At 56.7% G+C, this 17,820-nt stretch overlaps 1 protein-coding gene across 1 annotated transcript; it reads right to left on the bottom strand.

Moving 5' to 3' along the window:
- Positions 1 to 6,526: 6,526 nt before the first annotated feature.
- TSPAN17 (tetraspanin 17) lies at positions 6,527 to 17,196 on the bottom strand. Its single transcript, XM_008692689.2, has 9 exons — positions 16,958 to 17,196; positions 13,329 to 13,379; positions 13,093 to 13,239; positions 12,103 to 12,273; positions 10,238 to 10,363; positions 9,545 to 9,592; positions 8,795 to 8,911; positions 8,653 to 8,714; positions 6,527 to 8,180 (listed from the first exon to the last, which is right to left on the bottom strand). Exons 1-9 carry the CDS (start codon positions 17,042 to 17,044, stop codon positions 8,144 to 8,146), a joined length of 846 nt encoding a protein of 281 aa, XP_008690911.2. The 5' UTR covers positions 17,045 to 17,196; the 3' UTR covers positions 6,527 to 8,143.
- Between the last annotated feature and the right edge of the window lie 624 nt (positions 17,197 to 17,820).

Genomic DNA, 17,820 nt, shown 5'->3' on the forward strand with positions numbered 1-17,820 from the left:
GCACTGGACACCTTCTCCCGAATGGCCAAGAAGGTGTCTGTGTCTCCTCTAAATCAGACTGAGTTTGGCCCAGACATCTCTGGGAGTCCCCCTTGTCCCCCTGAAGTCTGCAGACACAGTGACCGGGGAGTGGCAAGAGTCTTCACAAGCCTGGCTTCCCCAGGGACCTCTGGCCCAGCTGACCCAGGCAGGACTGGTGTATGGCCAACACCACCTCAGGAAAGGGGTCCCATCCACCATGACCCCACAGACCCGGCAACGGGGCTTCTGGCCTTGACCATGACCCTCCTTGCTTTACTGCCATCAATTTCTCAGCTCATCTCCTCTTCATGGGCCACGCTCCAGCACACTGGCCTCTTCTTCTCCTTCTTCTCCTTCCTCTCCTTCTTCTTCAGATTTTATTTTTTAACATTTTTTGTGTAATCTCTACTCCCAACATGGGGCTCAAACTCACAACCCCAAGATCAAGAGTCGCACACTCTTCTGAGCCAGCCGGGTGCCACACTGGCCCCTTCTTATTCTTCAAACACCCCAAGTTCATTCCCACCTTAGGACCTTTGCACTGCCTGTTCCCTTTGCCTGGACTGCTTTTCCTTCTCATTGTTCAGGTCTCAGCTCACATGTTGCCTCCTCAGAGAGGCCTCCCCAGGTTCCTTCCTAAAGTGCCACCTCCATTCCATCACCCTAACACATAGCCCTGTTTATTGCCTTCTGAGCACGTACCATCTGTTACCAACTTCAGTGTTTATTTTCCTAGTTACTCCCCATCACCCTGCACACATGAAGAAGGTCTTAATTGTTTAGGTCACCTTGCGGCTTACCCAGTGCCTGGCACACAGTAAGCACCTAATAAATATTTGTCACTTGATCATGCAATGGAGTCCTTGTTTCTGGTCGGCCCGTGACTACCTGCTCCTGTTTTGGAATGTCTCTCTCTCTCTCCGTCACACATGACTGATTGAGGGCATTGCCTGCCCCTCCCGTAGGGCCGCAATGCCTTCCTGGGATGCCATCCCAGAACTCCAGTCCTGCCTCCTAGACTGGCCCCTGCCCTTACCCCAGCAGGTAGCTGAATTCCAGTGCCCCTCTGCCCACCCACCTACTCATCCTGCCCCTGGACCTGGGTTGGGGGCCAGATGGCGGCCTTGGTGGGTGGGCAGAGGCGACTGCAGGCTCCCCATCTGAGTCACAGGCCTGCTCAACGCATCTCCATCTCCTGCCCTCCTCTCCACCCCTGTGCGGGCCACCGGGTGAGCGTCCCTTGGCGGCACCTCCCGCCCCATTCATCCCCATTAGCCGCTGTCCACACTGGGCCGGAGGGAGATCAATTACCAGTGCTGGGCACTGAACCGTGCTAATGAGGATGTACGCTCACCCAGCTGGAGGCAGGGATGGGTGGGAGGGGTAGGGGAAGCAGCCAATGTGAGCTGCCTCACTAAAGGCATGGGGGGGAGGCTCCCTCTGGGGACCCTGGAAGGAGCCCCCTGTGGAGCAGGGACCCCAGGAACCAAGGTTTAGCTCAAGGTGCGAGAGGGAGAAGAGGAAGCAGCATGGCTGGGGAGTAGGGACTCAGGGAGCAGGGCTGACACTGCTGAGAAGAGAGCCGTCCTCGGGCCTGGACTGATCAGGTGCCCCCTGAGCCCTCAGGCCTGTCTCTCTGCCAAAGGTGCCCTCCCTGGGTGCCCCACGCCCCAAGGGCCAGCTCAGAGATGTCCACCTCCACCCTCACCCCCAACAGCCTCCTGGCTCCCAGACCTCCTTGGACCTTGCCCTGCTGGATTCTGACTGTGCCAGATGGTGCTGTTCTGTGTGAACAGACGCTTGACCTCTCTCGTAAGAGCCGCGCAAAGGAAAACCGCAAGAAGAGATCATTTCCTTCTATCAGATTGGCGAAGATAGAAAAGACGGATGAAGGCTGCGCTGGTCCTGCTGCTGGGGCGGGAGGGGCAGGTGCAGCTCTATGTAAATGGCTGGGATCACTGCAGAGGGCAATTTGGCCGTAGCTATTTAAATTAAAAATGTGCATGCCCTTTAACCCAGCCATTTGCTTCCGTGCATTTATCCTCTGAGATACAAGTGCCCAGAGACAAAAGTACAAGAGTGTTCACCACCCGGAACCATCCCGCATGTCCATCAGGAGCGGCCGTGGAAGTCCACGGGGCCTCGTCACACAATGCGGAACCCCCGGCCTCCTCGCCTGCGGAGCGAGATAAGGGAGTGCCCGTCTCCGAGCTGTTTGGGGAGTAGATCAGTTCATATAAATAGTGCTTAGAGCAGCAGCCCGCACATAGTTAAGTACAAGGTCCTGCTGTTATCATCGGTTTGCTGTTGTTGAAAAGAACGGGGCGGATTATACATACTGATATGTAATTATCTCCCAGAAATGCTGGTCAGTGAAAATGCAGACAGAGGGTTCTGTCGGACGCTCCAGTCATGCAGTGTGTGGGTGGGGTTCTGGCTTGCTTTGTTTCTTGAGGAGATCTGCTTTTGAATGCATAGACCATCTCCGGAGGACACGGCGGGGACTAACAATAGTGGCTGCCTCCGGGGAGGAGAAGGTGACCAGGAGACAGGGGCGAGAAGGGATTTGCACATAGCCTTCCGTGCAGTTTGTGGTTTTTAACAACACACCTGCACCGCCTATTCAAACAAATAAATCACTTGTCAAGACTGGTGACTCACCTGCCTGAATCTCCCACCAGCCCCCGAGCCCCCTGAGGACGGAAACAGTGTCGGAGCTGTGGCACCCAGCACGGCCGGGCACACACAGATACTTGGCAAATGTTGGCTGGCAGGCAAGCCACCTGGAATTCCACACGGCCCTGCCCGGACCCCCCTCTCCCCAGGCATGATTCCCAGGAGACTCCCACAGATGGGGGCAGGTGCGTGCTGCAGCCTCCTGGGGGTGGTCTGGCCTGATCAGGAGGTGGGCCTGAGAGCTAATTTCCAGAGGATCGTTTCTGGAAGTGGGACCCAGGTGTCCAAGTGTGTCCAGGCCTCTAGGCGTCTAAGCCTCTGCCAAGGACTAGACCTTCGGGCCGTAGCAGAGGTCCCTCTGTATACAGGATACCAGTGTCCCCATCTGTCTGAGTGGCTGCACAGGGGACCAGGTAGGCATTGCCACGTCAACAGCCTTGGCAATGCCAAGGGGCTAATTGTGTGGCTTTCACACCTCTGATGGGCTGAGTTCCAGGCGCGCAGAGGCGGTAATGCTGCCTAGCAGGCCAATGCTTGGGCTGAGGAGCAGAAATGAGGCCCCAGGCCCAGGAAGGGACCTACCGGGGCCAACTCTGCCATCAGCCTGACTTGGGGACCACTCTTCTCTGTAGCCCTCATCCTCTTGTCCAGTAAGCAGTGGCTGCTCCAGTCTAAACCCCGGGAGAGAGGGCTTGGCTGTGCCTCTCACCAGAGCCTTGGAGTGGAGCCCAAGTGGGAACAGCTTGACATCTACCATCCATCAGGATAGGGACAGAAAAGCAAAACATGGCTTGTCCCTGCAGGGAAACACCCCTACAGTCACATGAAACAAAGCAGCTCTACACGCACAGACATGACTAGGTCTTCGAAACATATTGTGGGGTTTGGAAAAGCAAGCTACTGCGAGATAGGGGCAGTATCCTGCCACTTCGAACTCACACACGCAATGATACCCAACATTTTCTATGTGTACGTAACACGAGTGTGAAATTTTAAAAATATAAACTGTCTGGAAGGATCTATGGCTCATAGCCGTGATGACAGGAGGAAGGCAGGAGAGGGGAAGAGAATGGGGCAGTTAGGGGACTTTAGTTTCACCCATTTTTTAAGGAGAGTGGGTTTCTATTTTACCTGTGCTGTCAAAATACTTTAAAATAAAAGGAGGGGCGCCTGGGCGGTTCAGTTGGTTGAGCGTGTCCTAGGCTCAGGTCATGATCTCGGTGTCGTGGGGTCGAGCCTTCCATCGGGCTCTGTGTTCAGTGGGAGATCCTCTCTCTCCCTCTCCCACTCTCTTCTTTCTCGAAAATAAATAAATCTTTAAAAAAAAATAAAACAAAATAATTTAAATTAAAGACTTATCCCATGTCGCTTTTTCACAGAGAGTGAGACCACTCACTGACCACCCCGTTTACATGCAGACCAGTCCCCGCCCCGCACACTCCCAAGGCCCCTGCTCTCTCTTAATATTCCCATAGCGCTCACCCTCCCCAGCTGAGTGACCCACTTTGACGCTCTCTGGGTGGCATCTCTTCTCTCCCTGGCTGGTGCGAAGCCCCTCCGGCCGCAGAGAGCCCCGCCCAGGCCTGTCTCCATCCCGGGGGCTAAGAATGGCTGTGGGTTTTAATGGCTGAGCATCAAAAGAGGGATAATATTTTGTTGACACATAGAAATTATATGAAATTCAAATTTCAGTGTCCAGGAAATTTTATTAGAACACAGCCATGCCCATTTGTTTGTCCTGTCAAGAGCTCCTTTCTGCCATAAAGCAGAGCTGAATGGTTGTATGGCCTGAAAGCGTAAAATGTGTCCTATTTGGCCCTTTGCGGACAAAGACCGCCGAGCCCCGGTCTGGTCGGTGGGCACCACAGGGGTGGGGGACTTCATTTTGCTCCTTATTATACTTACACTCCAGTGTCTGGCACACAGTAGGTGCTCAGTAAATCCGCTTGACTGAGTGAAGGCGTATGTGTAGGAAGGAGCCTGTCGCCTGGACCCACTAGAGAAAGTGACCCCTTCCCACCGTCTGCGGGGGCCTGAAGAGCTCAGGCGGTGTCGTCGGCTCTGAGTCCTTGGAGAAGAGAGGCCGGATGGTGGCAAGGCCTGGATTTGGCACTAACAGGATGGTCCCCCAGGTCTGTGGAACTGTGGCTACGGCCTTGCTCAGCCCCAAGGGCCTACACCACTGCCCACCCTCCCCCCATGATGGCCACACCCGCAGCCTCCCCTGGTCCGCTGCTGAGACTGCATGGGCTGTACTTTGGTGCCCTCTGGTGATCACTGGGAGCGGCTCCCTCCAAGGTGTGCACCACCTTAACCCACTGGCCATCTTCTGAAGGAAACCCTACCCCAGCCTCCTGAGCCCGTCTGACCTCCTCACCCAGAGATCCAAGGGCTCGCCAGCCCAGGATCTCTCTTTCCTTTGCAGTTCCCCATCTGGAGTAGCCTGATGTCACAGGACGCCCTCCCTCCAAGCCGATGCCAGAAGCCGCCAGCAGCTCTGGTTGGTCTATGCAGGCCCAGGGCTGTGGGAGGCTCCCAGGCTGCCAGACAATGTCCACCTCTGTCATCACCAGCGTGTGCCCCTCCCTGACAGAAGGTGGGAGGATGACCTCGGTCCCTATGGCCTAGGGACCCACCTAGAGGGATGGGCAGGGGTGGCCTTATAAGCTTCCTTGTGTTTTCTAGATATCTGGAGAGATCCCCTTCTGAGTAAGGACTCCTCAGCACAAGGGGAAGAACCGCTCTGGGTTCCACTCTGGGGACAGGAAAGGTCTCTAACCAGCATGAGATGCCACCAGCCATGATCATCGTGTGCTTGTCACGTATACACATCACACCACTAGTGACTGCTCCAACTGCCTCTGCCAAGAGCCGGTGGGCCCCAGGACAAGGGCAAGTGTGAGCTGCTTGGGAACCCCAGCCTCCAGCCAGGGCCTACCTGAGTGGATGATGGTGGACGGGGAGGGGTAGGTGCATGGATGGATGGATGGGTGGATGGAAGGGTGGGTGGATGGGTGGATGGAAGGGTGGGTGGGTGGATAGATGGATGGATGAGTGGGTGGGTGGATGGGTAAGTGGGTGAATGGAAGATGGACAGATGGATATCCTATAGGAGAACTGAGCTTTGGAGAATTCTGGGTCCCTAGCCAGGGTCACAACAACTCCTACCAGTCATACCTATCCCACCTCATCAATCCCATTTCCAAATCTATTCTGGTTCTCCCACTTCCCTCTGCCTCTCTCACCCACTCCCACCTCTTCAGCACCCCAGTTTCCTTCATGCCAAACTCATGCCAGCTACAGGGCCTCCAGGACGACTGGGACCCAAACCTAGAGAACATTGTTCCCCTGAAGCTTCCCAGAGATGGCAGCCCCTCCCACCACCCCATCAAGGGGTCCCTTCTCCCAGGCACCCCAATAGTCATGGTCTAGCCATCCTTCTTCGTTTCTTCAGAGCATATATTACTAACACAAATGCTTGTGCACCTACCTGTTTTTTGTGTCCCCTGCACAAGAGTGCAGCACGAGGGCCAGGAGCTTGACCTTTCCTCTACTTCTGCACACCTAAGCAGGTGCTCCGCTCACACTCACGAGCTGGCACTTCAGGTGCACAGGTCCCACCTTGCTGCCGCAGAAGGGCAGGACTGGTGCCGTGCAAGACAGCAGAGGGGTCAGATCGGGGGGCCCCCTCCCAGCTGTGCGCTCTGGGCAGCTCCTTCCCCTGAGCCCGTTTCCTCATTGGGAAAAGACTCCGCACCTCACAAGGTTGTGAAGTTTGAGAGGGAAAATGAAAGGCGGAAGCATTTACAATCAGAAACCACAAGACGTGTGCGTGATACTGCGAGCCGTATTTATTGTAGTATGTAGAGACCTCCCAAGGCCTGCGTCTCTCAGAGACCCGAGGACACCGCCAGCCTGCACCTGGGAGCCCCGATGCTGGAAGCCTGCCCCACACCGCACCCACCTGCAGCAGCTCCCCGCATTCCTCAACAGCGGAGTCGCCAGGGCCCCCACGGGGGACTGTCCCAGAGGGATCTATGGTGGCACAGGGGGCACAGGGGCCATAGCTGGCCCCTGCACCTTTAGTGTGACTAGAAGGGCTTAAAATGTTTTTTCATTAGTTGCCAACAACTTAAAAATTGGAATACTTCACATAAAAATCTAGCTTTTTGGCTTCTCCAGATTTCTCGCATTAGACCTTCCTACATTCCTGCTTTACAGCAATTACCTGCAACTGAATGACAGCCACCGATTTCAGGTAGGACATCTGTGCTTTGCCACAGTCCCTACCACATCTTATTGTCACTCAAGGCCAGTTGCCATTAGCGACTCAGACTCAATCATGCAAATATTTCTCATCACAAAGCAACGTCTATGTCCCATCTCTAGAATTTTTCCCATTGGAAAAATTAAAGTCGCACTGCAACGGCCTCACAACTCCAAGGCCTACTTTATTTTTATAACCCACCTGGCCCCGAGGGCTCCTAAGAGATCTGTGCACTAGCCCAACCCTCTTTCACCGCAAATGCTCACTCCACACACACACCTTTGTGCAGGTCTGACAACAGCAGCCAGACTTCCCAAATCTGAGCCAGTCTGCTGCTTTAGAAGTTTGTAAATTCCCTGAAACCCAAAGAACCAGTAAGGAGGGTGGACACACCAGGCACAAGGCTGTACCCGGGTGGGGTTTCCCTAGGAAAGCCAGACCCAGGTAATGCTGTGCTGGCACGCCCTCTAGTGACCAGGAGGCAACTCTACAGGCCACTGGGAAGATTTTGAACTGGATTCCAAGTGAGCCTAGGTAGGTGTCAACCAACAATGGCCCCCAAACCTGGCTTCCCCCTTCCCCATGGTTGCCAAGCTCAGGCTTCCAGCTACCTACTGCCCAAAACCTTCCTGATCTCCATCCCACCCCTCAGCCACTCTCCTGGGCACGCTGGCATCCGTCTTAGCCCCCAGGAGGACCAGACCCTTCCCAGGCTGTGGCCTCTTTGGGGCTGGCTCCAGCCTCCCCATTCTTCACACTCCCAGGCTTCAATCCGGGCTTGGCCCACAGCAGCCTCGCAGCATTTGTAGGGGAAAACCTTGCAGAGGTGGGGGAGGCCAACTCCCAGCCTACAGGGTCAGGCAGGCAGGGTACTTAGGTGAGCAGAACAGGCCAGGCGGGTCCCTCAGAGAACGGGAAGCACGTGTCCCAGGAGACGATGCCACTGAAGAGCTGCTGTGGCCAGGTGGCCATTCTTCACAAGATGCTGGGGATCTGGACTTTTATGTGAAATATACCAAGTTTTAAAGGTTGGTTCAATGTATACACTACCCAGGCCAAGAAAACACGCTGGCAGGGCGGGTCCGGGCCGGGGCCCCAGGCGGACAGCACTGCTGAGGCCCTGCAGCTGACAGAACCTCTGAGATGGTGGGCGTAAGCCAGTGGTTTTCAAGGTTTTGTTTATTTGAGTAGTTTGTAGCCATCATCATGTTGGACCCTGAGAGGCAAGCGAAGGAGAGAAAATTCTTGGACCCATTTTGAAGTCAGAGACATTGAGGCTGAGTCCCAGGCAACAGCAGGCCCCAAGCCTGCGCTAAGAGCCATGCACAGAGAAGCGTGTCCCAGCCTGGGCAGGGACACGGCAGACCCCTCCCACCCACCTGGCCAGCACCGTCTCAGCTGTGCCATCCCTGGAGAGCCCGGCCCCCAACAGCAGCTGAGATGGCGGCTCCCTGTGCACACTCACAGAGACACACCCGCCCTCCACGCACACAGCTCCAGGACAGGCAGCCCGGCAAAGGCACACAGCTATCTCCATGGGCCCACAGCACACCCACACTCGAGCCCCTTACGGAGCTCAGGTCCAAGCAGAAACACCCACACCCTTGCGCATCACGGGTCCAATGGCAGGGGAAGGGGGGTCCCTGGGTAGGCCAGGCAGGTGGCCACAGCCAGTGTGGCAGCCTCACCAGTTGGCCTTCACTGCCTTGATGTCACTCACAAGGTTCTGGGCCAGGCAGATACCAAAGATCTGTAAGACGAAGGGGCAAAGTGAGGGAAGGTCTGCTGGCAGGGCGGGGGCGTGGGGGGCATGCTGTGCTGAGGCAGTACCTGGAGGAGAGCGACGCCCACAAAGACCCCAGCCACAACGATCAGGTTGTCCTGCAGCCACTTCTCGAACTGGCCCACACAGCCTTTGGTGTGGATGGAGCCCTGCTGCTCCAGCTCCTGGGGACACAGAGGCAAGGGGCTTGGCCCACCCACCCCCACGGGCCTCCTCTCAGTCCAGCTTGCTAGGCTCATCTCCGCGCCAGGGCCTGACATCTCAGTACCTGCTGGCTGGATGGAGCTCTACCACAAGGCTTTGCGTGACAGGCTCCTTCAGATCATCAGGGTCTCGGGACAGATGCTCCCTCCTCCAGGAGGCCTTCCCTGGCCACCCGGCCCCAATCCCATCACCTCCCTTTATTTTCTTCCAAGCTCTTGGCTGAAATTGTCACGTTACTGTTCATATGTGTTTATCCGTGAGCTTACTGTCTTTCTCCCTCTACTGGAGTGGGAGCTCCTTGAGAGCAGGGGCTGTGTCTGCCTATCTCCTGAGCGTGAATCCCCAGTGTCCAGGGCACTGCCAGGTGTGAGCACCAGTGGGTGCTTGACAAAGAGTTGAAATGAGCAAACAGACACGTGTCTGTGCCCACGGGTCCACTGGCCCTATGACTGGCAGTACCAAGCCCTAGGTGCCTGGATGGTTCCTAGGACTCAGCAAGCCCTCCCCCATAATCCCTGAGGCCTTTCAGAGGAGCTTATGGGAAGCTGCCCTTCCCTTCCCCGTGCCCTCAATTCTGTCCCCACCCCTCTCACCAGTTTGAGCCGGACATCATAGCCACATTGGGTGTTAAGGACATCTTCCTGAGAAAAAACAGACCAATAAGTGAGTTGGTGAGGGGGTACCCCACAGGGGCCCAAGGTGCCCAGCATTGCAACGGTTCCTGCTTCTCAGGGGAAACAGACGGAACCACAGACTCTGCCATGCCCACCACTACTATGTGAGGCTCCCTGAGGCCCATGTACCTCTTTCCCCGGCGCCAGGACACACGGCCACCAACGCCAGCCTGAGCTGCCTCCTGTTTTGGAATCCTGCCTGCCTGTGTGTTATAAGAGTGGGAAGAATCCTGGCCCTCAGTGTCCCAGCTGAACTGTGATGGGACAGATGTCCCTGGGAGAAGTTTCTGCTCTAAAGAAAGCCATAAAGGGGTCAGAATCCCCACGCCCTGCCACTCCAGAATGGTGGCCCAGGGGTGTGGCAGCTGGCTCGCTACCATCAAAGAGACAGGTTTTGCTGAAGGGGTGCAGCCCCTACCCCAGCAGGCCTCCCTGCTGCCCACGGACACGAAGTCCTCAGCCTACTAGGAGGACTCCCATGTAAAATGCCCTCCCCACAACATCCAAGGTCCCCAGAGCAAGGCTGAGCCCAGCAAGCCCTGGGGTGGATTTTCCCCACACTTGGCCTGTGCGCTGGGATCCCCCTGCCCCTCCTCACTGGGCCCCACTCACCGCAGGGTCCCTGACGCAGCAGGAGAAGGGAACCCCGCAGCGCTCCCGGCTCGGGTTCAAGTCAGTGCAGTTGAAATAGATATTGAGGTTCCAGTCATTAGGCCCTCGGGCTCCACAGCAAGACCACTAAGGGGTGACAGGAGAGCCCCAGGTGAACCACGCCTGCCCCAGGAGCCCCATCCAGTCTGGAGACAGGCCCAGGCTGCAGGAGACAGGGTAGGTTTGGGCTGGGAGGGGGTCTGGAGGCAGCTAGGCAGGTGGGCACCGCCACACCCCCTCCAACAGAAAGGCCGGACCTCAGCCCAGACCCATCAGAGCAGCACTACGCTCCTGCCCAGGCTGGTGGGAGCAGCGGGGCCCTGGGAAGGGGTGCCCTGAGAAGTGGGTGTCAGGCCAAGCCCTGTGGGGAGAGGCACCACTGAAGCCCATGTCTGTGCCGCGTCCCCCACACTGGCCTCAGAGATTTTATGAAGACCTTCTCTCTTCCCGTCTGCAGGGACAGGAGGGCAACTGCGCCAGCCTCATAACAATTGCATCACTCTCCATCGATGCTGCTGACAGCACCCATATCCCCATCACCCTACCCGGCACATCCAGCACTGCCTCCCTAGGCACAGGAATAGCGAGCGTGCGGCCACCCTGAAGCACGCTCATGAACTGGCGGACACGGAAGCAAAGGCCTTAACCCATTTGCCACGGAAAGCCGACCCTCAAGGGACCCACTGAGCGTAGACACAGGTGGGCCCCCCTGGGGGGGGGGGGCAGCCATGACCGTGCAGCTCTGTGTGCACAGGTCCCAGCGAACAGCCTGGCCTCTGCCTGCCTCCCCTCGCTCTACTCAGCACCTGTGCCTGCTGGGGAACATCTGCCCCTCTTTCCACAGCCCTGCTTCTTCTCCAAAGCCCTCCTCATCTCCACCCTTCCCCATTTCAGCTCTTACCACAATTTATTATTTTTATATACACACGCACACATATTTGTCTGTTTTCCTTATCATCTGCCTCTGCCCCCAGACTGCCATCCCCATGAGGACAGATCCCAGCTTTTATCACCACCGAACTCCCAAAAACTGGCCCAGGGCCTGGCACACAGTAAGTCTGTACCAATCTGTGTTGAATGAACAAATCAATCCCATCCTAATGGCCTGGCTATATGTCTGCTTCTGCCCTGAGCTGGGAACTCCTCAAAGCAGGTCCCAGCTCTGGTTCATCTCTGGATTCCGGAACAGACTCGGGGCGGGTGGCGCTGAAGCTGTGGGACTATGGAGGCGGCTGTGAGCAGAGAAGGTGAGGCGCGAGGTGTCCGGGATCTCGTGAACTGTTCGCTGACTGCTTCTTCACGTGGGTTAAGTATAGGAGTATAAAAGCAGAGCTTCTGTGGAGGGAGGAGGTCTCAAACTCGAGTAAGTTCGGAGGCCAAACAACATAAACAAGAGAAGAGGGCCGACAGGTATAATAAAATACAGAGTGCCAGAGATGATGGCAAACAGAGAGCTCCTGTACCAGCAAAGGGGACAGCAGCAATATAACCCCAGCTAATACCATGGGTCCAGACTTTCTTAGAAGGGGAAATCTGTATTTTTTATATCAAATTTCGTCCTTTAAGTGTGTTGTAAACCCTGGCCTAGGAGCTGCCAGGTCGGAGCCTCTGGCCTCTGTTCCCCAACAATGTATCCCTGCAGAACTAGGCCCAGTGGGGACCTACAGGGATCACAGAAGCTGGCTTCGCCTCAGACAGGGGGCCTTCTGGCTCTTTTCCCTGGGGCGTGGGCAGGGGAACAGTCCCAGAACACAGGGAACTTGCTCTCTCACACATCTGCCCAGCAGCCCCCTCGTGCAGGTGGCCCGGGCTGGCGCGGGACTCACATATTCCTGAGCAAAGTCAATGAGGTTCTGGAGGTCAATGTCGTCCCGATAGGCCTTGACGTTATTGTTGATGAAGAAATTGAGCTGGTCTCGAATCCAGTCCTTGAATACGAAGGCCAGGATCCCTGTTGCCAGCTCCAGGAAGAAGATGAGGCCGAGGAACACTGAGAACTGGGGTGGGGGCACACAGACGGTGGGCGTCAGAGACGCAGGGCCGGGGCTGCCGAGGGGCAGAGCTCCCCCCACCACCCCCATCCCCACCCCAAGATAGCCAAGAGGCCCCACCTTCTCTCCTGTTAGTATTGTTTAGTGACGGCAAAGGACAGCGCGGTTCTTACCTACCCATCCGTTCCGCTTCCTCTGGTAGTCACCCTGTTTTCTTTGAGAAACCACCCTACACATATACACCTTCAGCCCCTGCGGCTCAGGGAGAGCCATCTCCACCTCCTTTCCCATTCAGAGGGCTGGGCCTGTGCCGGGAGCCCACCAATCAGAGCGCTACCTCTCCCCGAGCCACAGGGATTGGTCCAGAGATAGCCAATCAGAACCAGAGAGATGCAATTAAAGGACTGGCCCATGGGTTGGGAAGAGAGCGCCCCGGCCTCTAGTAGGAGCTCCTGGAGGGGCAGCGTGAAGCTAGCTCCCACCCACTCGTGGGCATCCTTCTACCCCATGGGGAATGGAGCCAACTGGAAGGACTAGAGAAACAGAGAGACCAGGCCAAGTGACACTGTGGTGGCCCCTTGATTCAAATGTGCCGCCTGGCATACCCCTGGGCTTTTCTTAGTGAGCCCATAAATACCCTTTTATGCTTGGGCCACTGGGTTTCAGTCACAACAGAAAGTATCCCACAAATATAGATAATACAATTCTGATGATTATTGTTATAATAACATAATAATAAAACTACCCATTAAGTACTAACTATATGCAAGAAGTCAGTGGGAGGAGGTTGGGGTCCCCAGTGGATCTAGGTGGGGGTGCACTCACAAACTTGAGCAGGAAGGTGTTCTCCCGGAGGGCCCCGATGCAGCCAGCAAAGCCCAGCACCGACATGACGCCTCCAACCACTACAAACAGCCACACGGGGTCGAGGCCTCCCAGATCTGTCAGTGCCGAGATGTTGGAGAGAACGCCCTGTGCCAGGGGAGCAGAGGCAAGTGGTCGTGCTGGTCCTGCCACCACCTCAACCTATGGCAGCCCCACACCCGACTCCACCACCTTACCTTCTCACCCCAGGCCCAGAGGCCAATGGCCAGGAATAGGGCTCCCAGCACCTGCAGAAGCAGCAGCAAAGAGCTAAGGGTTGGAGTGTCAGCACCCTTCCCCACCCCCAGGAGAGTCCCTCCCCCTCTAGTAGTCAGGGTCTTCAGAAAGCCGGGGGAGAGAGAGGATAAGGGGAATGGACTATAAATGGGGTCCAGGGTCCTTTCTACCTCCCCAAGAACACATTTCCATGCTTCTCCCCCACAAAACACAGCCTGAAGGATTGAACCCACCCTAGCCCTTCCCGGAGCTCAGCACTGCAGCAGAGGGTGGCTGGGTCACTCCTGCCAAGCAGCAGCAACAGCAATGTCCTAAGCCTCTCCTCCCACCAAGCCTGTTCTGGGTTCCGGGCTCCTAGCCTCCTCTCTGCCTCCTCCCAATCTGGCCATCCTGCTGCCCTGCAACTCTGTGATGGCCGCCCCACTCTGTGCTGTTTTCAAAGCTCCCAAGCAAAGACCCCTGAATGACAAGGAATCCTGATGTGAGCAGCATCCAGTTGAGGGACCCCCGTCTGGACCGGTGGCTATGCCCTTGAAAACATCTGGCCACAGTTCTGACTGGACCTTCTAAGCACCGCCCACCATCCTGCCTCAGTTCCTTACTGGGAAGAGTCCTGGATGTCCAGGCCATATGCCTGAGCCTGGGCTGCTCCCCAGATATCCAGTCTCACATGGAGAGTGCCCCTCCTGCCCCAGCCCAAGGCCATGACCCCCTCCTCACACCTTCCCACCCACTTCCTTTCACAGGGTCCTTCCCTTCCCCCCACCAATTCCGGTCCATTCCACCATGACCACCCACTTTTAACGCCTTCCTCTCTCTGACCCCAGGCTCCTCCCACTGCAGTATTCTTCTCTAAAGTCTTTCCTTCCCTCCCCCCACACTAGATCTGGGATGTGAAACCAAACATCACTTCTCCTGCCTCATCCCACTTGACCCACCCATGGCCTTTAGACAGGCAACTGACCACTACTTTCTCTTTTCTGAACACCTCCATGGTTACCTCAACACCATTCCTCCTTCCACCCCTTCTCAGCCTCCCTCCCAGGATGCACTGCTTCACCTGCCCTATGCACATGGCCACCAACCCCACCAGGGTCCACCTTCAGCCTTCTGCCCTTCTTCCTCCTTCATACTTATTTGCACACCATCAGACACTGGCATCTCCCGGACCTCCACCCCAACCTCTCCCTGGCTCCAGATGGCCAGGTCCACCTGCCTGCTGCAAACACCTCCACGTCCCAGGCTCAGTTCCATGCGCGGGGAATACATCAGCAAATAGGACAAATGAGCTCTCCGCTCTCAAGGAGTTTACACTCCAGTGGGGGAAATCCACAGTGAGCAAACAAGGTAATTTCAGATACCAACAGATCCTTTAAAGAAAAGCAAACAGAGTGATGCGATGGGGAGTGACTGGGGGCGGTGGAGGCATGCTTTCTTTAGGGGAAATGGGGACATTCTAGCTGAGCTCTGAATGATGAAAAAGTGTATAGAGGAGAAGAAAATTTCAGGTGGAGGGCCTGGCAGAAGCCCAGAGGTAAGATCCAGTTTGGTGGTACAAGGGACAGACTGAAGGGCAGCAGGGCTAGACCCCAGAGGGTGCTGGAGACTATTAGAGGAGTCCGGACTGTATTAATCGCTGGAAGGTTCTCAGAAGGGTAACACCAAGATCCACTTTCCATTAAAACAAACAAAAATCTCTGGGCCTGTTGATAGGTACCTCCCTCTGGCCACCTGGACCCAAACCTGAAACCTTCTCTAGGCCCCCCTAAATGACCTGGTCCTCATAACTTCCCCTGAAGCCTTCCTCACGTCCCACTCCCCACCCCCAGCTTTGCCCCAGCAGTCCTCCCTGGTCTCCCAACTTCCAAACCCTCTGCCCCTTACCCACCCTCCCCTCGAAGGCAGACAGATCTCTCTCCAAAACAAAAGCCAAAACAGACCTACCGCCCAGCACTGAAGCCCTCACTGCTTTACACTGCTCTCAACATAAAACTCCAACACTTGGGGCACCTGGATGGCTCACTCGTTAAACGTCTGCCTTCAGCTCAGATCATGATCCCAGGGTCCTGGGATCGAGTCCCACGTTGGGCTCCCTGCTTGGCGGAGAGTCTGCTTCTCCTCTTCCCCCTGCTCATGCTCTCTCTCTCTCATTCATCCTCTCTTTCAAATAAATAAATAAAATCTTAAAAAAAAAAAAAAAAAAAAAAACCTCCAACACTGTCCCAGCCCTGGGGCCTTTCCTGCTCTGGCTCCCCACCCATACTCCCCTGCAAAAGTGGGTGTGCCTGGAACAATCTTGACTTTCTCTTGCCTGCCCCCTTGTCATCCGGGGACTCACTCTGCTCAATGCTCTGCCTCGCCCCCACCCACTGCCCCCTGGTATGTACCTTGGCTCTGCACTTACTGGCCTTGTGACTCTAGGTTAAATGCCTTAACCTCTCTGTGCCAATTCCCTCATCCATAAAACGTAGATAATAAATAACAAAGTAGCTGTGTGCATACAAGTTAGAAGTCATCTACTCTGCCTAACAACCCTGAGGGGTGGGCTTTATTATCACCCCTCCCAGGAAAGGGGGCTGAGGCCCAGAGAGAAGGGACTTGCCAGTCTCAAAGCTAGGCTTGCTACACCCAGGCCTCCAGACAACCCCACCAGTACTCTCTGCACATTGCCCACACCCTTGAGAGCTGCGAGTTGCTGGAGCCAAAAAGCCCACCACACACGGGTGACTTCATGGGCAGCACATGGGTAGAGGGCAGCGCCAGTCTTGTTGAACAAAACTGAATGGGCCTGGAATTTTGACTGAAGGCAACAGGAACACAGACTGCAGAGGCAGCAAGCAGCCTTGGCGAGATGGGATGGGGGAGGGAGGAGGGAAAGATGACTTGGCAGGGCCCAGGGGCACAGGCACCACCCTGGGAGGGGCCCTAGCAGCTCCCTTCTCTGGCAGGGGCAGCACCGCCCAGAAGCCTCGGTTTTGTCAGCTGTGGAATGTTGAATTCTGTTCCCCTGGCCAGCTCAGGACGTCTCAACAGTGTCTCAACCTCCTATCCCCAGCGGAGGACTAGAGCTATTGGCCCTCCCAGCCCGCAAGCTCTCAGTATGGAGCAGGTTGACCTACCCGCCCCCCTCCCGCCCGCCTTACAGGAGCTAAAGACTAGGCGAGGGGATCCGGCCCTTCCCCTCACGGACACTCCTCCCTGTGGACTAAACCAGGGGCGGAGCTCAGCGCACACCCCACACCCCACACTCCCGGGTAGCAAAGGAGCTGGACCGGAGACAGGTCCCTGAGACCTTCAAGGAAACACCTCCCCTTTCTCCACCCGGGCTTGGGAAGATACAGGGAGACTCCACCTCCATACCCTACCCCCGAGGCGCCTGGGACCCGCCTCCAGCAATCCGGGCCTCCCCGCAGTTCCCTGGAGCGGTCCTGGGAATGGGCGTGGAGGTGGGAGTGGGAAGAAGGGGGTGGGGAGAGGTGACGGTCCCAAGCCCTTAAGGCAGGGAGTGGTCCCCCCCAACCAAGGAGGGGACTGAACCTCCTTCTCCCGCCACCCCCAGCACGGGGCCCGGAACCCACCCCGCTCTCACCCAGAAGACAATGTTGAAGCCAAACAGGAAGTATTTCCCGCAGCAGCCGACCTCGGGTTCCTGGAAGTGCTGATGCTTGCCCGGCATGGTGAGCCCCCGCCCGCCGGCCCGGGAACCGGAGCCGGGGCCGGGACCAGCCCTCCACCGGCCGCCCTGGGCTAGAGCCGCCCGGGGCCTAGCCCGGCGGCTGCGGCTTCATGGCCGCGGCCACACAGAGCGTCGGTCGGGCCCCGCCCGCCCCGCAGGGACCGCCCCCGGCGACCCGACCGCCCAGCTCCGTGCCCGCGCAGTCCCGTCGGAGCCCCGCCGCCTCTAAGCCTGACTCCGCCCCTGCCCTACTCTGTCCCCTCGGAGCCCCGCCTCTGGGCCTGAGTCAGGTCCTCCGAGCCCCGCCCCCATACAGGCCCCGCCCCGAGCGCCGGCCGCCGCTTAGATCTCCCCAGCATCCTGCGGACCTGCCTGAGAAGCCTGATGATGGCACGGCAAGTTGCAGGCACGAAGCACCCCCAGTTACTCCTACCCTACAAGGCTCAGTACCAGCGCCACCCCAGTCCCCAGCCTTGCTGTCGGAGCCCAGTCCTGGAGAGGAGTAACTGCTACTCTGATGAGATGGAGATGGCAACAGGGATGGTGATTTTAACACACATGCAGGCCGTTTTCTCACAGTGTAGTCGAATCAGATGCGCTTTTCACTCAACGGAAATTCATCTCTATCTATACTGGCTCAGATACAAGCCTGATGACAGCTGGGTCTTGTGAGGGCCGCGCCTGCTGCTCCCTGACACTTCGGCGTTGCCAGAGGCATATACCCGACCCCCTGGCTCTAACCCCTCTGACGAGGAAACCTGTCCCCGACTCTTCCT

The sequence above is a fragment of the Ursus maritimus genome, unplaced genomic scaffold (assembly GCF_017311325.1).
Source record: "Ursus maritimus isolate PB19 unplaced genomic scaffold, ASM1731132v1 scaffold_15, whole genome shotgun sequence".
Lineage (NCBI taxonomy): Eukaryota > Metazoa > Chordata > Mammalia > Carnivora > Ursidae > Ursus > Ursus maritimus.